Below are 26,877 nucleotides of genomic sequence, written 5' to 3' on the forward strand. Positions count from 1 at the left end.
TTATAAAAGGACAATCATTCACTTCATCACTGTGATCCTTTCACTTATTCTCCTATCCTAGCTTTTTAGGAGGGGGACCCTGGTAGTGCAGTAGCAAGGAATGTGTCGTCCTTCTCTGCTGCCTGGGACCATATATTTATTTAATTATTCAATTTTCTATATTGTTCTTTCAGGAGAGCTCAGAATGGTTTTACATGAATTTATTTAGGTACTCAAGCATTTTTCCATGTCTGTCCCAGCGGGCTCACAATCTATGTAATGTTCCTGGGGCAATGAGGGGATTAAGTGACTTGCCCTGGGTCACAAGGAACAGCATGGGTTTGAACCCACAACCTCAGGGTGCTGAGACTGTAGCTTTAATCACTGTACCATTCTAGAAATCAAAATGTAGTACAAGTGAGCCATGTATAGGATGAGTCAAGCCATTGTGACACCACTGATGAGGCTGTCTCTTAGGCATTGGTGGAATGAGGCATTATGACATCACAATACCAGCTCTGGTTATCAGAGGCTGAAACTTTTCACACTATTAATTTATTCAATTTTCTATACTGTTCTCCCATGGGAGCTCAGAACAGTTTGTACGAATTTATTCAGGTACTCAAGCATTTTTCCCTGTCTGTCCTGACAGGCTCACAATCTATCTAATGTACCTGGCGCAAAGAGGGGATTAAGTGAGTTGCCCAGGGTCACAAGGAGCAGCATTTATTTGAACTCATAAGCTCAGGGGGCTGAGGCTGTAGATTTTATCTACTGTGCCACACATCAATGTACCTCAAATGTTGCCAAAATAGAGACTGCTGCAGCACTATGTGAGCTGCAGCGCACTAGTGCGCCTCCTGAGATTTCAGGTGTGCCGCGGCACACTGGGGGGGGGGGAGGAGGAGAGGTGCTGGCGCCTGCTAACTGCCTACAGAACATGCCTCTCACAGTGAGAGGCACATCCTGTAGGCAATCAATGGACGCCAGCGCCTCTTCTTCTCTCTGGTCCTCTTCCCTGCTGGCACTCCCCACTGAGATGTCAGGGCCCCTCTGGAGGGACTTTGTGCACGCACGGAAATCGACGTGATGACATCACACATGCACGTGATGTCATCATGGCAACGTCTGCGTACTTCCTGGTGCCTTGAGCCATGGCCACTATCTTTAGTGTGCCGCGGCTTGAGAAAGTTTGTGGGATACTGCACTATGCAATTCTAACCCTACTAGAGGAAGAAGTTTCAAATTTTATATTTTCTTCATCATGTTTAAATACTTGTACCACTATGCATAGTGATTCATCCACTGTTCATTTTTTTTTACCTTACTTACCCCCTCCCCCACCTTTTACAAAACTGCGCAAGAGTTTTTTTTTGCGCCGGTGGTGTGCTGAATGCTCTGCTCCGATGGTCATACGGTTCCTATGAGCGTCGGTGCAGCACAGAGCACTCAGCGTGCCAGCTGGCGCTAAAAACCTCTTGTGCAGTTTTGTAAAGGGGGGAGGTTAATATCTTCTAAGGTAGAATCTAGCCATATGGAATGCGTTTGAACATCAAAGCATCCTCACTTTCATTGCTGGTATTTTGGGTTCGATGCATCTGTTTTTCGCATTGTATTCTGTATATTTCTTCCTCTTGTCATAGCGTCCATTTTTGACTCTCCAAATAGGTTCTTTACAACATAGTCGGGGAAATTCTATAAATGGTGCCTAAAAGTTAGGTATGAAGTAGTGAAGCTCTAAGTGCTGGTCTATAAAGTTTAGATGCACATTATAGAATCATGCTTAGCTGCGCCTATAGTGGACTTAGGCATGGGCAGGTGTCCTAACCGTAGGCGCATCCTATTTATGCTAGGGGTTTCTTGGTTTAAAGGAGTGCACCTAAGTCCAAAACTGGAATATTGAGTTTGTATAGGTATGTGTGACGCACAAATAGAAGAAATACAATTCTAATGTAATCCACCTATGTATTTAGTAATATTATGACAATTCTTATGTAATCCGCCTTGAACCGCAAGGTAATGGCGGAATAGAAATCACGAATGTAATGTAATGTAATAAATAGAATCTACACACAAAAAAATGCCCACAAACTGCCCCTTAACCATGGAACTAGATTTTTGGAGAAAGGAAATTTGGTCATGTCCTTCCATTACTGAGAAATCTTCACTGGCTCCCTGTTCATCTTAGAATTCGATTTAAATGTGCTAATATGATATTCAAAATTACCCATGGTCTATAACATGGAATTCTCTTCGGTCTGTTGTTTCAAGGAATTCTCTGAATTACAAACTTTCATTTCCTTCAGTAAAAGGGATAAATCTTGTTGGTAATCTCTTGCTCCTTTTTGTATAGGTTTACAGCGATTTGGAATGAAATTCCTAGTTATATTAGAACTCTATTCTCTCTCCAGATTGTTCATAAATCGATGAAAACAATGCTATTTTCAACAGTTTGGGAGAAATGGTACTACACAGTGTTAATTTTTTTTTTTTTTAGTGATTCACATGTTTGTTAAACTGATTCCCTGTTTTTTGAAGACTTATGTAAACCGAGTCAAGCTCCTACTTCAGGAGATGACACGGTATATAAATCTGAGGTTTAGATTAGATTACTGTATGTGTTTCATTTATTTATTATTTATGTAATTTTCAATTTCTGTTTCTTGTTTAGACCTATATTGGACTCCTGATGCAGGCAGCACAGCCGAAACATGGCCTGTGTCGAGTCCTTGTTACAGTTTTTGAACGTCTCCATGTGTTTTGTGTAAACAGTGATGAAAAAAGGATTCTTTTGAAGAGCTTGTTGGCTACGTACTGGTTCTTGGTCATTTCCACTGTTTTGTTGTTGCATTCTGCTCGGTGGAAATGGTTTCCTTCTTTTCTGTTTCCCTTTGACTTCAAATTTAATAAAATCCTTCTGCTCCGGCAAGCGTTTTCCAAGTCTAAAGACCCTCCAAAAATAATGATACAGAGCTTATGCTTTAAAACAGTGAAATATCATTTTGCCTCCCGAGAATTTGAGAATGCTTTCAAAAGTGAGCTCATGAAACCTTTCAACAAATGGCTGACATAGAAAGTGCTTTTCACACTTCAAAGCCTGACTCCGAATCTGCCAAAATTATTTGATTGTTCTGAGGCTTGGCAAGTGCAAATTGCTCAAATATTTGTTTATGGAGAGGGTTGGCGAATGAATCTCGTAATCGTACTTAGATTAATGAAACTCTAGGTGCGACAGCTGGAAACTGTATGGCTGCTGGCTGGATAATATTCCTTTCTTGGGATCTGTGCAACAGCTTTATGTTGCAAAGAAAGCGTTGATCGGCCTCCGCATCCTTCCTGTAACTTTTGCTGTGGTGTTTTTGACAGCTTATGTAACATGCTGGAAAAAGAAATTAGTACTACACTTCTCCCTCTGTAATTGCGGTTTCAGCATTCGCGGTTTCGATTATTCGCGGTTTTTAGCTTGCTGGCTCCTCCCCCAAATAACATCAGCTTGCATAGAGAAATTGCTGATTCCAAGCGTTTACAGAGAAAATCGCCGATTCCCAGCACTTTCTTCACCATGTTTTGCCTCTCCTTCAGGTACAGGCCAGGTCTCCAACCATGTTATTCGCGGTTTCACCATATTCATGATAGAAAACAGCGAATGGCATATGAAAAAGTTATTCACGTTTTTTCTGTATTTGCGGTTCTGTTAATCCCCTATCACAGCGAATACGAAGGAGGAAGTGAAATGTGATGTACTAGGTGTGACAAGAACAGTTTAGTAATTCAAGGGAACAGGGGAGAAGCCCAGAAGAAGGGACTGAGGAGCATTGTAGCAAGTGTAGATGGTATACCGACAAATCCGAGCACGACAATTGCGCTCCAACAAATGTGCCCCAACAATTGCATGCACGGACAAGTGTGCGCACGACAATTGCAGCCCATGAAGGGTATTTGGAAGGCCCTGATTTGCTCAGACTCCTCAGACCCCGTCCCTTGGGAGGGGCTTGAGGCGCCTGAGGTGCAATTAATTGTGAGATTTAAAATTTTTAGCCGTGCAATTAAAAATGTTAATTGACATACAGCCCTAGTGGAAAGTATTTTTTAGTGTATGGCAAATGTGTGCCAATCCCCAAACTATAACAGGGCGCTTGAGTGTGCGACGATTGCTCTTTGTAACCTGCCATAAACCCACATTAGTGCTTATGGCAGCTTAGTAAAAGGGTGCTATAGCATCCTTCCCCTCCCTCTGCCAATATCACATCCCCCCACTACTTCTCCGCACAAACTAAGCAAACAGAATGAATGGTAACACTGAATGTAAATGTCAATTTATATGATTGCCAATAAAGCTCTATTTGGTTTGAAGACCTGGTTCCCTTTGCTCCTTCATTGGATACTGGTAACATTGAATGAATAGGATTGTAAGTAATATATGGATGTGTGTGCTATTTCAGTTGCCATTTTTTCAGTTTGGATGGATCTGGAAGGTTCTTGAACTTCTTGTTGTGCAATCCGTCTTTGGAACGAAGTTGTAGAATGTCCTGAGGAAATTAAAGGGGTTTTTTTTTTCTTCATAATCACTGATGATATTCTTTTCAGAACAGACAAGACTGCCAAAACCAGAAAATGAGGAAGAAAATTAATCTGCCAGATGAGCGTGTGTTCAGAAAAAGGAGCGTACGAAAAAGGGCATGGATATAATTTTCTATCTTTCAGGGAAGGAAATGCTGAATATATTTTAGCCCCGCACTCTTAGGGAATAAATAACACCACGTGGCCAACTTCTAAATAGAACAAGCGTACTTAGAAAACCAAAAAAAAAGTGGCAATTTCCTCACAAGATATACCTTTTACTCATGTTAATCCTAACAGTGCTCAGAGCCTGGGTGTTTGAACATCTGTGTCTTAGCCTTTAATCATCGCACTGGGACATAAATGTGTATAATTGAAAAGATAATTCCAAAAAGTGCAAAAAAAACACAAAACTTATCTGGAAGTAGTAGAAAGGTTTAATATCACTTTGGGTTCTAAATATTTTTTAGCTCCATGTGAAAGGGACGTGAAAAGGAGGAATCACTCAGTTTGATGGTTTACTGGTGGGGGAAGGGACCTTAAGAACAGAAAGGCCATTTTACATAAGGCTACCAGACGTCCATAAGGGATTTCCCCAAATGGCTTTTCAAAACTGATGACTGAAGACTGATGAAAGTTGCAGTTCTTGAGATAAGTGCACTGTTTTCATAGAAACATGATGGCAGATAAAGGCCAAATGGCCCATCTGCAGCATCCACTATCTCCTCCTCTCCCTATTGGCTAAGGCTCTTAACATTTGCATCTCCTCTTCCTATAGGTTAAGGCTCTTTACACCTGCATTGTGATGTCATAGAACTTTATGGTTATAGAAACATAGTAACATGATGGCAGATAAAGGCCAAATGGCCCATCCACAGCATCCACTACGTCCTCCTCTCCCTATTGGCTAAGGCTCTTTACACCTTCATTGTGATGTCATAGAAATTTAAGGCTATAGAAATATAGTCTCACTATAGACGGGAGTATCAAACTATTTTATATCAATTCATTGAAAATGCTTGCTAGTAGTAATGCCGCCATGAAGCCCTGGGCCGGGATTCTATTCCAATAATAGGCTGTATGCTGTTTAAGAAAATAGTGCTGCAAACATCTTCCTCTTCATAAAGCGAACAGGGAAACACGTATTGTGTCAAATAATCACCGGAGACCATATACTGATTAGCTAGATTGTGAGCCTTCGGGACAGCTAGGGAAATCCAAAATACCATTTTTATTTATTTTATTTTAATGTATCTTTAATCTATCTTCATTGTAAAACAGACTATTTTGAAACATGCTATAGTCTGGACACATAATGACATGGGAAACTAAAAAAAAGGGGAAAAAATTGGTATCCATACCCCACTATAATAGGCTCCCAGAACTTACATTTCAAACTACAACTTTTAGGTTCATAAAATTAAGCGAAGTTTCTGTAGCAAATGTAAGCTCTAAAGCGTCCCCGAAAATAAGGGACACATTTAAAAACATAAGATATACACATCGCAAAGGATCTGAACAAAGATCCATCAAGTCCAGCATCTGACTCTGACAGTGAACAAGCCAGGTTACTGGGAAGCACCTTCCAGATCCCAAAGAACAGATCCATTTCCGTTCTCTTGAGTGGTAACATTTTGAAATCCATTTGACTAATAATTGTTTATGAACATCTCTAAATTTGTCCAGCCCCCTTTTAAACTCTTTTAAAATGTTAGATGTCTTACCAGATCTTTTGGCAATAATTTCAGAGCTTGATGGGTGAGTGAAAAAAAGACTTTTCATTTTCTTTTAAATCTGCTGTTGGATTAATGAAATGTCCCTTAGCCCTGATACAGATTGAAGACATAAATATTTCCTACTTTCTTGCCCTATTATCATTTGAAAACCTCTATCATATCCCTTCTCGGTCCTCTCGTCTCCAAATTGAAGATCCCCAGACATTCAACCTTTCTTCATCTAATCTAATCTAATATTTCTGCGTTGCACAAACTTAAACATGCTCCAGGCGACTCGAAGAATGAAAAGGTTACCTGGGGTATAGAGGGGAGGGGAGAGGAAAGACGGGGGAAAGGAGAAGAAGAGCCTAAAGGGCTCATAATTGAAAGAGAAAAATGTCTAAAAGCCGGCCTAAGTTAGCACTTGGACGAACATTGTCCAAATATGTCCAAGTGCCGATAATAAAAACGGGTTTTGGACATATTTCTAAACGACCTAGGCCTTCATAGTGCCGCTGAACGACCAAAGTTAAATGGGGCGTTTCAGGAGGAGTGTCGAGGGCGGGAGTTGGGCGGGACGTGGGCTGGCTTAGACTTAGTTGTACAGCATATATAACCGAAAGTTATACAGCCCAGGATTGACGGAACTTGGACGTTGTGACTCAGACCATTTAAAACATGGTCTAAGTCACAAAACCCAACCTAAAGTCACCAGATAAGCACTGCAAACACATAAAATAGACCCCCATACACTACCCCAGTGATCACCGACCCCCCCAACCCCATAAAAATCGTAATCACACCTTTAAAATTCAGCCTCCAGACCATCATCACCTGGCAGCCTGGCATAGAAAGCCTAGTCGTCTAGCACAGAGGCGGCTTAAGCCATCTTGGGGTGAGTTAGGGACTCATAGTAGAGAGTTGCGCGGGGACAGAAATCCCACCCGTCCCCACCCGTCCCCGCCAAAGTCCCACCCGTCCCCACCCGTCCCCGTGAGGACTCCCACCCGTCCCCGCGAGGAATCCCTCCGTCCCCACCCGTCCCCGCGAGGAATCCCTCCGTCCCCGCGAGGAATCCCCTACGTCCCCGCGAGGAATCCCCTACGTCCCTGCCCGTCCCTATAAACTACAGAAATAGTTATTTCATTTAATTATGCTACTGAATTAAAGGCTCTGGTAGAAACCCATTTAAAAATAAGCAAAAAGACTTTATTAATTTGGAAATATTAATTGGGAAGAATACATACTTTGTAAACGGGTTTCTACCAGAGCCTCTAATGTTTATAAATTTTTATCAACACAACTAATATACTACTTTATCCTTAAGCAAAAAAAAAAAAAAGAATTTTTTTCCTACCTTTGTTGCCTGGTTTCTGCTTTCTTCATATTCTCATTCAATTCCTTCCATCCACTGCCTCTCTTCTCTCTGTGTCTTCCATTTGCTCTGTTACTGTGCCTCTCCCTTTCTCCCCCCTCCCAAATTGGTCTGGCACCCATTTTTTTCCTTCCACTCCCCCCATAGTCTGGCACCTCTGTCTTCTTCCCTGCCAGGGTCTTCTCCCCATTCCCTCTTCCCCATTTCCTTCCAGTGTCCTTCTCCCCCACCATCTTCCCCATGTCCTGTCAGGCAGCATCCTTCTCCCCCCTCTGCCTTCCCCATGTCCTTTCAGCGTCCTTCTCCCCCCCTCTGTCTTCCCCATGTCCTTTCAGCGGCCTTCTCCCCCCTCTGTCTTCCCCATATCCTTTCATCGGCCTTCTCCCCCCCTGTTTTCCCCATTTCCTTTCAGTGGCCTTCTCCACCCCTGTTTTCCCCATGTCCTTTCAGTGGCATTCTCCACCCCTTTGTCTTCCCCAGTGCTTTCAGGGTCCTTCACCCCCCTCTGTCTTCAACATGTGCTTTCAGCATCCTTCCCCCCCTCCTCCCGTTTACCCCATGTCCTTTCAGCGTCCTTCTCCACTCCTTTGTCTTCCCCAGAGCTTTCAGCGGCCTTCTCCCCCCTTAAGCGTCTTTTCTTCTCCACTCCACCTTTCCTCCCTCCCTGCTCCTTACCTTTGTGGCGTTTCTGCAACCGACCGACAACAGAACAGGCCCGGTCGGACAAATCTCCCTGTCTTGTAGCCGCGAATCTAAATTACCTTCTTACAGCAGCTGGAGTATTGAAGCTGCTGTAAGAGGTAATTTAGATTCGCGGCTACAGGGCAGGGAGGTTTGTCGGCCGGGCCTGTTGTCGGTCGATCGGGGGACCTGACCGGCTGTGCACATTCTTCGGGGCGGACCGCCCCCTCCCCCCTCTTTCGTTCGCCATTGCCTTCTTCCTACCTGCCCTGCCGCTCACAGCCGACCGGAAGTCTTCCTGATGTCAGCGCTGACGTCGGAGGAAGGGAGGGCTTTGCTTAAGCCCTCCCTCCGACGTCAGCGCTGACATCGGGAAGACTTCCGTTCGGCTGTGTGCTGCGACAATGCAGGTAAGGAGGAGGAGACTACCCTCGCGGCTCAAATGCAGTGTACTGCGATCCAACCCCGCAGGAACCCCGCGACCCTCGGAGGCGTCCCCACGGGATCCCCGCGACCCTAGGGGGCGTCCCCATGGGATCCCCGCGACCCTAGGGGGCGTCCCCACGGGATCCCCGTGACCCAAAGGGGGAACCCGCGGGATCCCCGCGGGTCCCGCGGGATTCCCGTCATCCCCGTTCCCGTGCAGCTCTCTAACTCATAGAGAGGAGGACCCATACCCATAAGCACCTGTAATCATTGCATTGATACTTAAACATGTGCACTCCCCTATACACCCCCAAAATCCTTTTTTACTGGCATATAAGTGACTCCTGCAGCTATTAGGGTGATAGATAAGTGGGTCTAGGGCAGGGGTCTCAAAGTCAGTCCTTGAGGGCCGCAATCCAGTCGGGTTTTCTGAATTTCCCCAATGAATATGCATGAGATCTATTTGCATGCACTGCTTTCAATGCATATTCATTGGGGAAATCCTGAAAACCCGACTGGATTGCGGCCCTCTAGGAGGGACTTTGAGATCCCTGGTCTATGAATTCTGGAAGTGGTTTGGTGGGCTCACCATGATCCTATAAGGGAACTGTAGTGAGGAGAAGACATGGCACCCTTTTTGTGAAGTTCACAGCAGTGGCCTGTAAGGTACCCCATTATTTAGGTGCCATGTCTGGGTGTTCAGTCCATCACTTTGCCGACCCCTCCCACATCCAACAGGGTTTGTTCTAGGCGTTTTTGACTTGGATGAAAAGTTGGACGAAAATGTGGTATAAAGATGGACGATTTAGCGACTTGGACAATCAGATCTGCAGGACATGATTGAGACATTTAAATACATCACGGGTCGTGTCGAGGTGGAAGAAGACATCTTCTTTCTCAAAGGACCCTCGGTCACAAGGGGGCATCCGCTCAAACTCAGAGGAGGAAATTCGATAGTGACGTAAGGAAGTATTTCTTCACAGAAAAGGTTGTAGATCACTGGAACAAGCTTCCAGAGCAGGTGATCAAGGCCACCAGCGTGCTTGACTTTAAGAATAAATGATCCTAGTGGGATCCTTACGAGGGTCGAGTTAAGGAACTAGGTCATTAGTACTCAGACTTAATGGGGTGGGTCAGTAGAGTGGGCAGACTTGATGGGCTATAGCCCTTTTCTGCCGTCATCTTTCTATGTTTCTATGACATATAATTAGACAATTTTCGAAAGAAAAAAAATTTTGGACGTATTTTTCAAAAAATGTGTCCTAGGCTGTTTTTTACTTTGGACGACTTGCGAGTTAGACGAAAACGGACTTAGACGTACCTTTTTTAAAAAAAATTCTTTATTCATTTTCAAAATTACATTAAGTGTTAAATATATTAATTCACATTAACAATAAGTACATCACTTACAAACAATCATTGGTACATCATATAAATTCTTTTTTTTTTTTTTAATCTATCATTTTATTACATCCCATTTTACAAAGATATTAAAGGAAATACAAAAATTATAATCTTACTTAGTTAAAAAACTAAGAAACAAAAAATGAACAATGAAAACAGTCATCAAATACAGTCCACAATTTAGAGAAGAGACAAAATTAAATAAAGCCCCTCGGGAAAGGGGAACATATACCCATCATATAAATTCTTATCCCTTCCCCTTTCCCATCCCTCCCACCCATATATTCCATTATCATATAAAACATGTAATAATAGAATTCCCCCCTCCCTATACCTTAAATTGATAAATATAAGGGAAACAATTTCAATTAATCTTTACAATATTTTGTTAATGGTTTCCACACATCCTGAAATTTCTTAAAATATCCCCGTTGTAATGCAATAAATCTTTCCATTTTATAGATATGGCATAAAGAGTTCCACCAAAAGTTATAATTTAATCTCCTCCAATCCTTCCAATTATATGTAATTTGCTGAATGGCAACACCAGTCATTATAAGTAATAATTTATTGTTGTTCGCAGAAATCTGACTTTTTGCTCTCATTTCCATACCAAATATCAAATTGTCTTAGACGTACCTTTTGATTATGCCCCTCCAATTGTATTAGCAAACCAAATGTCCAAAGAGATCTTAGGCATAGTAAGCAAAGACAGGTGCCTGTAGGAATCTTGTAGGTATTAATTGTCAAACAGTAGAGTTTTCAGTTTCTTCCGGAATAGGGCGTGGTTGGCTTCTGTTCTTATTGTCTCCGCAAGATCGTTCCAAATTTTGATTCCCAGGAAAGTGAACATAGAATGGAAAATTGTTTTGCACTTTTTTTGTCGAGGGGAGATTCAGTTGAATCCTGTTAAGAAGTCTGCGGGAAGTGGACCATGCATCTGTGAAGAATTTGATAAGGGGGGGCTGCTGAGTTTCCATTAGATCAGTGGTTCCTAAACCTGTCCTGGGGGACCTCCCAGCCAATCAGGTTTTCAAGATACCCCTAATGAATATGCATGAGAGAGATTTGCATATAATGGAAGTGACAGGTATGCAAATCTCTCTCATGCATATTCATTGGGGATATCTTGAAAACTTGACTGGCTGGGGGTCCTCCAGGACAGGTTTGGGAACCACTGCATTAGATTATGTGATGTATGATACAGGATGATTTGAATTTTATTCGGGCCGCGATGGGTAGCTAGTGGAGTTGTCTGAGGTAGGTTGAGATACAGTCATAAGAGAGTTGTTCCATTCACGTTATTATTTCTGTCCTCTGGACGTTTCCAGTTATGTTGTATCATTTTTGAGCTCAAGTAACCTTATACACCTAATTTATGTGCCTATATTTAGGAGCTCAACTTTTTGTGAATATTGGGCCCAATGTCTTCAGCTTGCTTTGCAGTTTGTGGGTGGAGTTCCGAGATGGCATCATCAGACACTGGAGCAAGTGAGGAAAGGAGGTTTCTTCAGCTCACACTGATCTGAGTCTCTGATCAGGGGAGGCCTGAAGTGGCATGCCTGAGCTAATGGAGTGCCCTACCTGTTGGTGAAATGCCTGCAGGCCCTGCCAATGTGAAGAGACCAAACGACCTTCTACCGTCTGATGTAAACAGCAGAAGCAACTCCGGCCAAGATAAAGAAGTATAGTGTTGCAGCCCTGCTAAAAATATACTATATTATTTTTTCCATCAGAACTATGTTTTATTGTCTATTGTAGGATGAGTTTATAAACTACCTGTAGTTGAACTACATCAGTGGCATGCAGTGAAAGCTTTCAGGGGATTCAGTGAATCCCCAGCTCTACAGCCCTGCTTTTTTATATTTTTTGTTTACTTTTTGCAGTTTGATTTGTTGGGAAGGCAGCCTGCTCAACCAGTCAAACTGCATCAAACAAAAAGTAAACAAACATATAAAAAGAAAAAAGCAGGGCTCTCGGGCTAGGGATTCTCCGAACCCCCTGAAGGCCCTGACAGTACTGATCTAAATTTGATTGGCTGAGCAGCTTCTGCCTGTTGCCTGCTCAACCAATCAAATTCAGAGCAGTGCCCTCAGGGCCTTTTGGGGGTGGGATGAATCCCCCGAAGGTCCTGACCGCACACCACTGGACTGCATTCAGGCAAGGGTGAGGAGGGGACTGAGATTGTCAGAGAAAGAGATATTGCTGGAGATAAAAGGGATTCGGGGACAAATAATGACAGCGGGAGGGTCACAGGAGAGGTTGAAGTGATTCAGAATAAACTTGTGAAAAAACCAAATCCTTGAATGTTTCAGATAATTTGTAAATATTTGTTCAGCACCTGCCCCACTCTCCAGTTCTTTGGCAGACAGTATGGGTTTCCTTTTACGAAGATGCACCAGCGTTTTTAGCGCACGCACTGGATTAGTGTACGCTAGCCGAAAAACTACCGCCTGCTCAAGAGGGAGGCGGTAGCGGCTAGTGCGTGCGGCATTTTAGCGCGCGCTATTCTGCACATTATGGCCCTAACACGCCTTTAGAAGAGGAGCCCTATATTTATATCTACTGAAATCCATACAGAAATCCCAATGTAAAAGCAGTACAAGATTGGATAATTTTACAAGAAACGTATTTGAACAAAAAATAATAATAATAAGTAGATACTTGAAATCCACATACTTGAGAGGATTCTTTGCCAATAATTCTCTAGCAAAGGTATTTTTAATAGAACTCACCCTGTTTATTTTTTCCAATATTAGTACCTGAATTTAGGAGCTCAACTTTTTGGGAATATTGGGCCCAGTGTCTTCAGCTTGCTTTGCAGTTTGTGGGTGGAGTTCCGAGATGGCATCATCAGACATTGGAGCTTGATACACATCAGCCCTTTTAGGCAGAAAAAAATTATCCTGAAGAAAAACAGATGAGCTCTTGCTAAACCCCTTCCAGACAATAATTTTGTGAATTTCCTCTTGTATGGCAGGCCTCCTTCGGAATCCTCTTAGAAACTCCTCTTCATAGCTACCATCCCCTCATTCTATAACCTTATGGCCTGATTCTATAACTAGACTAGATACTGGTGCCGAGCCGATCTCAGTGCGGAACAAAAAAAAATTTTAATTGGTGTCATAATTGAACATGCCATTAAAAGCCAATTAAAATAAAATGATTCATTTAGGTTTCGCACCAAAATTAGCAAGGCGCATACTGGTGCCAACTTGAAAAGTAGGCTTGGTTAGGGGCGCAGTTTGGACATGGAAAGCGTTAGGTGCTGGTAGGTACTTACGTTAGGCACCGGTGTTTTAAGTCAGCGTTTTTGGTGCGAAGGAAGACGCTGTGGAGCATAAGTGGTGCGGTTTGATAGTTTAAAGTGCTCAGAGAATTCTTATTTATTGACCGTTTTGACACTCCGGACATGTGGAGGGGCTTAATCAAAATGGACGTCTAAGTCCATTTACGTCCATTTCGCAAGTCGTCCAAAGTAAAAAAACAGCTTAAGACATATTTTCGAAAAATACGTCCACCTTTTTTTCGTTTCAAAAATCGTCTAATTATATGTCCTGCCGATCTGATCGTCCAAGCCGCTAAGTCTATCTTTATACCACATTTTTGTCCAACTTTCCATCTTAGAACAAGCCCTGTTGGATGTGGGAGGGGTCTGCAAAGTGATGGACTGCACACCCAGACATGGCACCTAAATAGTGAGGTACCTTACAGGGCACTACTGTGAACTTCAAAAAAGGGTGCCATGTCTTCTCCTCCCTACAGCTCCCTTATAGGTTACGATGAGTCCCCCAAACCACCTCCAGAATCTCCTAGACTCACTTATCTACCACCCCAATAGCCCTAATGGCTGCAGGAGCCATTTATATGCCAGTAAAAAAGGGTTTAGGGGGTGTATAGGGGAGTGCACATGTTTAATTATCAATGCAGTGATTACAGGGGGTTTATGGGCATGGGTCCTCCTCTCCATGAGTCCCTAACCCACCCCCAATATGACTTAAGCTGCCTCTGTGCTGGACAACTAGGCTTTCCTATGCCAGGCTACCAGGTGATGATGGTCTGGAGGCTGAATTTTAAAGGTGTGATTAATATTTTTATGGGTGTTGAAGGGGTTGGTGATCACTGGGGTAGTGTGTGGGGCTATGTTTTATGTGTTTTCAGTGCTTATCTGGTGAGTTTAGGTGGGTTTTTGTGACTTAGACCATGTTTTACATGGTCTAAGTCAGTGCTTTTCAACTTTTTTACACCTATGGACCGGCAGAAATAAAAAAAATTATTCTGTGGACCGGCATCGGTCCGTGGACCAGTGGTTGAAGAACACTGGGCTAAGTCATGGGCCAGACCCCGCCCATCTCTACCCAATGTCCACCCCAGACCCCACCCCCATAATAGTACTAATTGCACCTTGCACGTCCCGTGCCTCATCTGGAAGCCTTCCCTCTGACGTTGCAACATCAGAGAGAAGGCTTCCGGTTCAGGCGCAGGATGCCCGTAGGAGCCACTGCCCGTGACTTTGTGCACTGAATCAGTTAGGAAGAGGGAGCTGGCTCGAAGATAACGCCACATCGATTGCACCGTGGACCGGCGGTTGAAGAACACTGTTTTGGGCCTGATCCTGTGGACCGGCAGGAAATTTCTGTGGACCGGCACTGGTCCATGGACCGGTGGTTGAAGAACACTGGTCTAAGTCACAACATCCAAGTTCCGTCGATCATGGGCTGTATAACTTTCGGTTATACATGCTGTACGACTAAGTCTAAGCCAGCCCAAGTCCCGCCCAACTCCCGCCCTCGACACTCCTCCCGAAACGCCCCGTTTAGCTTTGGTCGTTCAGCGGCACTCTGTAGGCCTAGGTCGTTTAGAAATACATTCAAAACCCGTTTTTAGTATTGGCACTTGGACGTTTTTGCGAAATGTTCGTCCAAGTGCTGACTTAAGCCGGTTTTTGGACGTATTTCTCTTTCGATTATGAGCCCCATACAATTCAGTATGGGCCCCTGATGCAGGCATTGTTGCCGAAATACGGTCCGTATCGAGCCATTGAATAAAGAGAACTTCATTGTCTCTTTCTGCGAGGCCCTTGGTGCTTCTTTTGGGTATTCTGTTTGGCGTGTGCTTTGATTTGCTCTTTTGATTCTTGGCCTAAATTTGGTGAAATTTCTCCCGCGAAGACAGCACCCTGGGCAGTTTGCTCCCACCCCTGCCTCCATACTATGCCAGTGCATATATCTCCAAATTCTATATATTGCAATCAAAGTTGGCAGTGCGTGCATGCAAATTAATTGATGAACACACCAATCAGTGCCAGTAATTGACAACATTTAATAATTTTTTGGCTACGGTACACTAATGCTCTCTTTAATGGTTAGAGACGTACAGTAATGTTTAATTTGCTACATTTCATGAACAGGTTGAAACAACTGAGCTATTTCCTTCTTAGACCCCTTCTTAGCTATTTCCTTCTTAGAAATGGTGAAAAAAAAATTGATCATTAACTATCATTAACTAAGGCATGTTTCCAAATTACAGCATAGCCCAGGGATCAGATTTTTTAAAATCATTTATTTCTCTGCATTCTTTGAAAGATGAAAGAGAATTTACATGTATGACTTCCTGAGCCACAGAGTTTAACAGGGCTGAAATTATTCATCATTTACAATATTAAAGTGTCTGGCCTTGGCATTTTTCTTTCCCCCGTGTGTTTTTTTTTTTATGTATATGGGATCTTCAAAATTTCCACACTTTTATTTTTTAAACAACTCCCCACCCACCCCCGTTTACAAAACTGCGCAAGAGGTTTATAACAGCGGCTGGTACGCTGAATGCTCTGCTATGATGCTCATAGGAACTCTATGACCGTCGGAGCAGCACAGAGCATTCAGCGCACCTACCGACGCTAAAAACCTCTTGCGCAGTTTTGTAATATAGAACCAAATCTTTTCCAGAGCAGAAAAAATGGTAAATCTAGAGGGTATAATTTGAGGTTACAGGGAGGAAGACTTAAGAGCAATGTTAGGAAATTCTTCTTCACGGAGAGGGTGGTAGATGCCTGGAATGCCCTCCCGAGGGAAGTGGTGGAGAGGAAAACGGTAATGGAATTCAAAAAAGTGTGGGATAAACAGAGGATCGCTAATTAGAAAATGAAGGATGTAAATTGGTGTAGGATGGGCATCAGTGGGAACTCCACTAACTTGGAACACGAGGACTATACTGGCCAGACTTTACGGTAAATATCCTGCAAACAACAGGATGGTTGGATAGGCTGGAGTGAGCTTGGACGCCAACTTCAGCAGTTGGAACCTAGGACAATGCCAGACTTTACAGTCTACGGCCCAGAAATATCAAAGAAGAGACAAGTTAATTTAATCATGTATTTTTAATGAGAATAACTAATGGGCAGACTGGATGGAACGTTCAGGTCTTTATCTGCCGTCATTTACTATGTTACCTGGCAGAAACCCAAAGAATAGCAATTTTCCAGAGCTTAGATTGTGATGTCATAATGCCTCATTCCACCAATGCCTGAGAGCCAACCTCAGCAGTGATGTCACAATGACTTGATTAGATGGCAACTTCAGCAGTTGGAACCTGGGACAATACCAGACTTTACAGTCTATGGCGCAGAAGTATGAAGGAAGTGGCAAGTTAATCAAATCATGTATTTTTTAAATGAGTATCACTAATGGGCAGACTGGATGCCCCCTCCCCCCTTACTACACCACTGGTGGCAACACCAACCGTTAGGTCATTTCCCTCCCCACAGAAGTAATAAATCAGTATTAGAACATAAGAAATGCCTTCACCGAATCAGACCTCTGGTCCATCTAGTCCAGTGACCCGCACACGCGGAGGCCAATCCAGGTGTTCCCTGTTTAAGACCTAGGTATTCCCTGATGAAGTCCTTAAATTCATGTATCCCTCAATGTGATTTGCAAGGAGGTGTGCATCCAACTTGCACTTGAATCCCATGCCAAGCGTCCACCACTCGCTGTGTAAAACAGAACTTTCTGTCGCCCCTCAATTTCAGTCTATGACCTCTCGTCCGAGTCACATTTGACAACGGCAATAGTGATGTTTCTTGCTCTATTTTGTCAAAACCTTTTAGTAATTTAAAAGTCTCTATCATGTCCCCTCTCAGTCTTCTCCTCTCAAGGGTGAACAAGCTTAGTTTTCCGAGGCGTTCTTTGTAGCTCAAATTTCCCATAGCCTTTTACTAGCTTTGTGGCTCGCCTCTGCACCCTCTCCAGCAGGGTTATGTCCTTCTTTAGGTAATCTAACACTGGTTTTTAAGAGGGTTTTTAAAAAAAAAAATGAGATTGTATGTCAAAAGACTCTTGCCTAAAGGCAAAATAAAAAGTAGAGACGATATCGCCAAATAAAAGAGCCGTTTCACTAAGCCGCATTAGCCCTTATTAATAAAGGTGCCTTTATTTCTTAGTTTTGGATTAAGCTGGTTATTAGCCTCATACAATAAAACCATGTTGCAGTGTTTTACTTTGGGCTAGATTCACTAAGGACACCGATACTGTCCCAACCACTTTGTGACCCTGACCCGGTTCACTAACCTTCTGGCCGATCCTGTCTGCACCCGATCCGATCCACGCATGCAAACGAGGGCAATGGCAGGTAAATGTAGGGAGGCAGCAATTCACTAAACAATTTAAGGAACACCGACCGGGCTGGCCGATCCAAAAAGAAGTGACTGCTGGGGAGCCGTTGCTCACGTCTTTTCCTGCTCTCAAATCCCTGCCCTGCAGCAAAAACCCTGCTCTCTGCCATCCGCTTTTCCAACCCAGCTGAAAAACTCCTTAAAGTTTGCCCCCCCCCCAAAAAAAAAAAAAAAAATCCTTTTGGCTCCAAAGAAGGCAACCCACGTTAATAGTTAACAATAGTTAATAGTTGCATGTTGCAGGACTAATACCTTCGAACAAATGCTGGCGCTGTAAAGTACTTCCGGGTACCCTACTGCATATGCTCATTGATTGTCCGTATATACAAGATTTTTGGGTCAAGATTTGGTCCATTATACAGAAAATTTTTAAATTGGATTCGACTTTCTCCCCGATCATAGTGATGTTTAAAATCAGAGACTCCTAGGCTTAATATATCGACATTCCATCATGCACTATTTAACACACTTATTATCCTCGCTTTGAGACTTATACTATCTAACTGGAAGTCGCTAGACTCACTTAATGAACACTTCTGGTTTCAATCTCTCTTATTACAACACAAACGTGAACTATTGATATCTACTACCATGCCTCTTTCCACCAAATTTCGTTCAAAATGGGCTATTTTTAAAGATTACCTAGATTCTCTTTAATATTTTCACCTTATTATTATCTTTCATATTTAATGCATGCCTTTTCTCTCACTCTTCTCTCTCTTCCTTTTCTCTTTAGGCCTCCAGGGGATTTTCTCTCACTCTTCTCTCCCTCTTCCCTTTGCTTTAATACTCTCCCTGCCCTTCCTTCTCCCTTTTTTCTTTCTTCCTCTCCTTTTCCCCTATCCTCCCTTCCTATTTTTCCCAGCTTTCAGATGTTTCCCTAACAACTGGAATTTATTTCCCTCATAAATATTCTTCTTTTCTTGTTGTGCAAACAAGTTTGGATTTTCACAGTACTTTGTTGTTCATTGAACATATTATTGTTAAAAAAATGTTTGTTATTCCCTCTTTTCTTTGTATTACGCTAAAAACTTTTAATAAAGTTTCATGGAAAAAAAAAAATAGTTAACAAGATCCTGTGGGTTTAAAGCGGGGCTGCACTGTGGGGAAGGGCGGCAAAGAGCAGGAGAATCGGGGCGGCATGGACTTCATTTCGGTCTCCTCTGGTACAGTACAGAAAAGCTGGGTCAGTCCCGATGCCCTCCCTCTCCTCTATACCTGTTCTATTGTCAAGCAGGAGAGCGAGGTGACTATTCAAGATCAACACAGCGGCCAATGGGGTTAAGACACTCTTCATTTCTTCCCAGTAGCGTATGTATGCACAATTTAAAAAAATAAAAAATCCACTACCTGAAGGGCTGTCTACAGTGTGGAGACGTCGGGCCGAGGGACGGAGCAGAGTTGGGCAAAATGGCCGGTATCCGAGCCAAGAGAACCGGCACGGCCACCGACGTGGGCTTGAAGGGAACCGGGATGGCTGGCGCGTAAAAGCACAAAAATTGCTAAAAATTAAACAAGAAAAGTTTTGCTGCGGCGAGCAAGCGCAGGCCGCAGGCAAAGAAGATGGTCTGCGTCGGGATCACTCTTCAGCGATCCGTGTGGTCAGTTTGGGGGTGTGCCTCCAATTGCAATAATTTGCATGCAGACGCTTCGTGAATCAGCCCCCGCCCCGGCCACGGATCGGATCGCCCACGGATCAGATCCGTGGGCTTAGTGAATCTATCCCTTTATTTCTAATGTAATAAGCTAATTATAACATTCACTTAATTAAGGCGCTCTGAATTCAGATCACATCACAAAATGTGCAGCTTTGATGGTATTTACATCAGTTCAATCAAAGGAAAGAATAGGGAGGAGAAATATCTTGGCAAAATACCATACGATAAATTGATTGCTGACCATTATAATCATTGATCTCTCCATAAACCTTCTACAGTATAACTTGAACCATAAGAGAAGATAAGTAGAGTTTTGGTTCATGCTGATGGCATTCCATAATTTGGAGAAAGTATTGGTCACAGAGTTAAAAATATGTTGAGCAAAGACTAATAAAAGACAGTTGCCTTCAATGGCTTCCTATAGAATGGAGGGTTAAATATAAGATCTCACTGCTTGTTTATAAAGTATTGAATAATATAGGCTCCCTTTTACGAAGCCGTGTTAAGCTTTTTTATCGCCAGCCATAGTGGTATTAGCTCCGACGCTCATAGGAATTCTATGAGTGTCAGAGTTTTTACCGCCGCGACTGACGATAAAAAAGCCTAATGCGGCTTCATAAAAGTGGGGGTTAATTTTTCCTTCAATAGCAATGACAAAAAGATATTGTTTATCTTTGGCTTTTGCCATGATTTCTTGTGCACTGCAATCCTTGATATACATAGAAACATTGTAACATGATGGCAGATAAAGGCCAAATGGCCCATCTAGTTTGCCCCTCCGCAGCAGCTACTATCTCCTCCTTTCCCTATTGGCTAAGGCTCGTAACATTTGCATCTCCTCTTCCTATAGGCTAAGGCTCTTTACACCTGCATTGTGATGTCATAGAACTTTATGATTATAGAAACATTGTAACATGATGGCAAATAAAGGCCAAATGGCCCATCCAGTCTGCCCATCCGCAGTAACCATTATCTCTTCCTCTCTCTAAGAGATCCCACGTGCCTATTCCAGGCTTTCTTGAATTCAGACACAGTGTCTGTCTCAACCACCTCTTCCAGAAGATTGTTCCAAGCATATTGGAATGAACTAGAACAGTGTTCTTCAATCACCGGTCCACGGTGCGATCGATGCGGCGTTATCTTCTAGCCAGCTCCTTCTTCCTCACTAATTCAGTGCACAAAGCCACGGGCAGTGGCTCCTATGCGCGTCCTGCGCCTGAACCGGAAGCCTTCTCTCTGACGTTGCAACGTCAGATGGAAGGCTTCCAGATGAGGCGCGGGACGCACAAGGAGTCGCTGCCCACAGCTTTGTGCCCTGCATCAGTGAGGAAGAGGGAGCCGGCCTGAAGATAACACCGGGAGCGGCATAAAATGGCCAGGCGGGAGCAGGCCAGAAGGTAAGGCATAGCATGGAGGGAGGGAGACAACAAAGGTAGGGGGGGAATGATTTTAGTTTTGAATTTAGCGATTGAATTATGTCAATTTTGAGAATTTACATCTGCTGTCAGTGTGCTTTGTGTAGTTTAATTTTGTGGTTAACCATTATGTGTTGTTAATAAGATTATATTGTGTGTATCTATGAAAAATGAATGGAAAAAAAAGAGTTACAATTAGTACTATTATGGGGGGCGGGGTCTGGGGTGGAGATTGGGTAGAGATGGGCGGGGTCTGGCCCACGACTTAGCCCAGTATTCTTCAACCGCCGGTCCACAAAATAATTATTTTATTTCTACCTGTCCATAGGTATAAAAAGGTTGAAGAACACTGAACTAGAACACACAAAAATTTATCGCTAAACTATAAGTGAAACTCTGTGCTTCAATTAGCAAAATTTATTATACAGGGGCCATAGTTTACAAGTGTGTCTGCAAACACGGGTTTAGGGCACACAGATCCCTATCTAAGTGCTGGTTCACCAGATCTCTCTGTTATGACATACCTATGAGTTGTGCAATAAATTAGTTAGTTATCATTGGGCATATTGAGGCATTTTGCAGGATAAATATATTTCAGCAACAAGCTCAAGTCAGTTTTCTTGAATTGTTTATAACAGTCCCACATGACCGATGTTCTTTGCAGTAGAAAAAAATCCCAAACAAAAATAAACTTAAGATAGTGAATGATCTTAGTAATACCCTTTTTTTTTTCCTCTCGCTCTATCTATTGGATTCATTCTCCCATCTCTGGTGTCTCCAATCCTCCCAGGGTACACTGAGATGCAGTAACTCACCAGAGGTCACAACACAAGCCAGCAAGGAGGACAGAAACCAGGATTCCAGAAAATAAATCGGAAGCAAGGCATTTTAATTTATGATGCTGGGTCCTCTCTTTTAAAGTGATCATTGAACAGCACGGACCACCCACAAATGAACTTTCTTGCTGGCTTTTGGTTAACTAACCCTGCGTGTTGCACAAAGCTTGCATAAACAATTTATTTGTATAATCTTGAAATACAAAAAAAAAAATATCTGAAGAAATATGTCCCTCTTTGTATGTCAGAGTTATTCAGGGCTACCATTTACAAGCAGTGGCTTCCCCGTGTCAATAGCAGACTATGGACTTTTCCTCCAGGAACTTGTCCAAATCTTTTTTAAAAATCAACTACATTAACTGCTCTTACCACATCCTCTGAGTAAAAAAAAAAAAAAAAAAATCCTCCTATTGGTTTTAAAAGTACGAGTAACTACACTGAGGCCTCCTTTTACGAAACTGTCATAGCAATTTCTAGCGCGGGAAGCCGTGCTGAATGGCCCACGCTGCTCCCGATGCTCACTGAGTTCCTATGAGTGTCGGGAACAGCGCGGCTCCCTTCTATCACAGTTTCGTAAAAGAGGGGGTGAGTGTTCCCTGGTCCTTGTAATTTATGGAGTACAAAATCGATCTATTTATACCTGTTCTACACCGCTCAGGATTTTGTAGACTTCAATTATATCTCCCCTCAGCCGACTCTCTTCCAAGCTGAAGAGCCCTAAGCTCTATAGCCTTTCCTCATACGAGAGGAGTTCCATCCCTTTTATCATCTTGATTGCTCTTTGAACCTTTTCTTTTTTGAGATAAGGCAACCAGAATTAATCTCAATACTATAGAGCAATACAGAGGCATTATAACATTCTTACTTTTGTTAACCATCCCTTTTCTAATAATTCCTAGCATCTTGTTTGCTTTTTTGGCCCCGCCACACATTGGACGGAAGGTTTCAACGTATTGTCTACAATGACACCCAGATCTTTTTCTTGGACACTAACCACCAACATGGGCCTTAACATCTGGGTTATTCTTCCCATAGTGCATCACTTTGCATTTATCCACATTTTTATTTATTAAAAAATTTATATACCGCATACAACTGCAGTCAAACCTTAGTTTACGAGTGCCGCGGTTTATGAGTGTTTTGCAAGACGAGCAAAACATTCACAAAATCTGTGCCTCGGAAACCGAGCTTGACTCGAGTTACGAGTGCCCCCTCCCTGTGCGATCCGGCATCCCCCCATGATCTGGCATCCCCCCCACTCACACACACCCCCAGCTGTGATTTGGCATCCCCCACTCACCCAAACACATTCTCTTACCCCTATCTGGTACCAGCATCAACGCATAGGACATGTCGGTGCCTGAAGATCTTCCCTCTTCCTTGTGCTGGGCCTTGAGCATCTGCGCATGCTCAAGGCCTAGTTCTCGCTCTCTCCGAGATTCTTGGAGAGAGTGAGAACTAGAAGGCCTTGAGCATGCGCAGATGCTCAAGGCCCAGTACAAGGAAGAGGGAAGATCTTCGGGCACTGGCATGTCCTGTGCGTTGGTGCTGGTGCCAGATAGGGGTAAGAGAATGTGTTTGAGTGGGTGGGTGGGTGAGTGGGGGATGCCAGATCGCAGTGGGGGAGATGCTGGATCACGGGGGGGGAAACAGTGCCGGTGTCCTCGGAGGGGGTAAGGTGGAGCAGCACTGGTGGCCTAGGGAGGGAAGGGGGGGGGAGTAAGGTAGAGCAACGCCGGTGTCCACGGGAAGGGGGAAGGAGGTGGAACGAATCAAGCGAGTTTCCCTTACATCCTATGGGGAAACTCGCTTTGATATACGAGTAAATTGGTTTACGAGCATGCTTCTGGAACGAATTATGCTCGTAAACCAAGGTTCCACACTGTATGTGGTTTCCATTAAATTTCATCTGACATTTGGACGTCCAGTCTTCCAATTTCCTAAGATCTTCCTGTAGTTTTTCACAGTCCGCATGCATTTTAACAACTTTTGAACAGTTTAGTGCCTTCTGCAAATTTAATCACCTTAGACATCATTCCAGTTTCCAGATCATTTATAAATAAATTAAATAGCACCGGTCCCAGTAAAGATCCCTCTGGCACTCCACTATTTACCTTCCTCTACTGAGAAAAATGGACATTTAACCCTACTCTGTTTTCAGTCCAATAACCAAATTCCTAATCCACAACTGATCATTGCCGCTTATCCCATGACTCTTTAATTTGCTCAGGAGCCTCTCATGAGGAACTTTGTCACTAGCTTTCTGAAAATCGACCAGTTCACCTTTATCCACATGTTTGTTCATATCTTTAAAGAAGTCACGCAAACACTTTTTAGCTATTTGGGATCCATATCTTGACTTGTTTACGCAGCCAAATTTTAAATCAGCTCTGAATAACTCTGGTTTTTGTGGTAATTGCCTCTGTGCTATCTGGTGGGTGGGGTTCAGTTTGGGGAGGGGGGCGTTAGAAGGGTTGGTGAATGTAGGGGTGTGATAGTTTGCTCTTGGGGGGGGGGGCATGAGAAGGGATCCTGCAGAACACATCCTTTTTGATGACCTTATTTGTTTTCTCCTATGTTGCTGGACCTGCATTGTATTTAGGCTATTTTGTGGTTGTACGGAGTTGGGTATTTGCCTTGGGTTGTCACGTATTATATTGTTTTCCTTGTAGCCCCTAGAGGAGGGGGAGGGGCGGAGGGTCAATATTTTTCAGGGACCATAACAGTCCAGGTCCCTGATGGGGTTGACTATAGCTTTAGAATACCAGGGGTTCAGGGGGGGGAGGGTTGGGATGGGGAGGGAAAGGGTTAAAAGCACTCTTCGAATAAAACAAAAGTGTGATGGTTCTTTCATCACATTGACATTGTTGCTTTCTGGTTTATTATGGTTTTTCATGATATTTGGCTTTGTCATTCACTGTTTTTGTCTTACCATTAATAAAATTGTTTATACATAAAGAAGTCAAGCAAATTGGTGAGGCAAGACCTCCCTTGGCTGAACCCATACTGACTCTCTCCCATTAAATCATGTTTGCCTACGTGTTCCACAATTTTATTTTATTTTTTAAATAATTATTTCCACTATTTTGCCCAGCACTGAAGTCAGGCTTACTGGTCTGTAATTTCCCGGTTCTCCCCTAGCTCGGCATAGCATTGGCCACCCTCCAATCTTCAGGTACATTCTGTCTGGAAAGCAAGACTGGTAGTGCCACCGCTACCACTCTTAAAACTCTCTTCCAACTTCTCTGACAGAGTTTGTGAATCCACATTTTGTGTGTGCCACATGGCCCCACTTTTGACTTGGGCCTTGAAAGGAACATGGGATCTCCTTCTTGGGGCCATGGCTCTAGTGTTTCCGTGGGCTCCAAAGTAGGTTCCAGAGACGCATGGAGGGGCATTTTCGATAGGACGTCTAAGTCTGAGTTTGGATGTTTGGGGAAAGATGTCCAGTAGAGAAAATGTCCATTCTCAAAACCGCAAGACGTCTATCTTTTTTTTTTTTTTTTTGAGAATGACCTATGTAGACGTATCCCCTCATGCATGTATTTGACATGTGCACAATTGTTGGGGCACTATTGTCCTGCACGCATTTGACGGGTTACCAGATGTTTTGGTCCCTAGTACATCTATCTTTTTTGGCCAGTCTCGAATATAAATACATCCACAAGAAACACACAGATAAGCAAGTTTTTGGCAGCTTACATTCTTAGCAAACTGTTCAGACAGCTGAGCAGAGCAGAGCAGCTCTTCTAAGAAGTACTATAGTGAATTTCACATTAAAAGTACTAGGTACAGATGTCAGTATATCATGCTTATATTATATGGTGAGTCCTCCAAAACCCACCCAAAACTTGCTGTACCCACCTGTACACCACAACAACAGCCCTTATGCCGGCCGGTGTCATCTTAATGTAGGTACAGTAGTTTTTTTGAAGGCTCATCATACAATATAAGCAAGATATGGTGACATCTATACCTGGAACATTTAATGTGAAATTCACTGCAGTAACTCTGCTCTCTGGGCTCAAATGTCTCTGTTAACATCTGAAGCTGCTTGGGCTGAGAACTTTTCAGCACACCCTCGCATACAAGCTAGAATGTACTGAGGTTTTGGTTTTTTTTAACATCTTTGGGTGGTGGGAGGGAGTCGGTGACAATTGGGGGAATAAGGGAGGAGGTTCATGGGCACCTTTTTAGCATTTAGATGCTTTTTAAAAAAGGTCTAGGTCAAAACATCTAAAATTTAAAAAAAGGTCCATGACCTTTTGTTAAAGGTTTGATTATGCCTGACGACCATCCATGTCCTAAGCCCGCCCTAAGCCTGTCCCGAGCACACCTCTAACATGCCCCCCTTAAGATTTGGACAAAACAACCAGAAATACATCTAGAAAGTCTGTTTTGAGAATGCCCACTTGGATGCTTTGACTAGTAAGACATCCAAGTGCTGTCTTTTGGACATCTATCTTTTTTGAAAATGAGTCCCGTAACATATAAGTCAAGAAGACATGGAACAATGCAACAAAGGAGCTTCAGTGGCTGGGAGGGTGTAGATGGGCTGGAGTAGGTTTTGACGGAGATTTTGCCAGTAGGAACCCAAGCACAGTACCGGGTAGAGCTTTGGATTCTTGCCCAGAAATAGCTAAGAAGAAAAAATTAAAAAATTTAAATTGAATCAGGTTGGGCAGACTGGATGGACCATTCGGGTCTTTATCTGCCATCATCTACTATGTTTATTTTACTATGTAAAAAGTTGGCCAGGGTTCCATAAGTGGTTAAAGTGGCCCTGATGTTATTCATTTAGAATTTGTCTGTTGTTTAACTGTTTAATTACTTGACAGCAGTTTAATAGTAGCACAATTCTTGATTACAAAAAGTCATCGATATGAGTGTTTCTACCCATATTTTTACATCACATATACACACTGCAGTAGCTCTTATTTATTTATTCAATTTTCTATACAGTTTTCCCAAGGGATAATTTATTCAGGTACTCAAGCATTTTCCCTGTCTGTCCCAGTGGGCTCACAATCTATCTAATGTACCCAGGGCAATGGGGGGATTAAGTGACTTGCCCAGGGTCAAAAGGAGCAGTATGGGTTTGAACCCACAACCTCAGGGTGCTTTAACCACTGCACCACTCTAGGAATCCAAATGTATTA

At 43.1% G+C, this 26,877-nt stretch overlaps 1 protein-coding gene across 2 annotated transcripts in view; it reads left to right on the forward strand.

Moving 5' to 3' along the window:
- Positions 1-22,087, forward strand: part of LOC117364006 (F-box only protein 33-like) — a 290,234-nt gene extending 268,147 nt beyond the window's left edge. The window contains exon 3 of one of the 2 annotated variants that reach the window (XM_033952698.1): positions 2,651-2,915. In XM_033952698.1, coding sequence (XP_033808589.1) covers positions 2,651-2,669 — 19 coding nt within the window. In that variant the 3' untranslated portion in view covers positions 2,670-2,915. Of the gene's footprint in view, positions 1-2,650; positions 2,916-21,672 lie in introns of those variants that run through there. The other variant, XM_033952699.1, reaches the window with a different exon arrangement.
- Positions 22,088-26,877: the final 4,790 nt, after the last annotated feature.

The sequence above is a fragment of the Geotrypetes seraphini genome, chromosome 7 (assembly GCF_902459505.1).
Source record: "Geotrypetes seraphini chromosome 7, aGeoSer1.1, whole genome shotgun sequence".
NCBI classification, from domain to species: domain Eukaryota; kingdom Metazoa; phylum Chordata; class Amphibia; order Gymnophiona; family Dermophiidae; genus Geotrypetes; species Geotrypetes seraphini.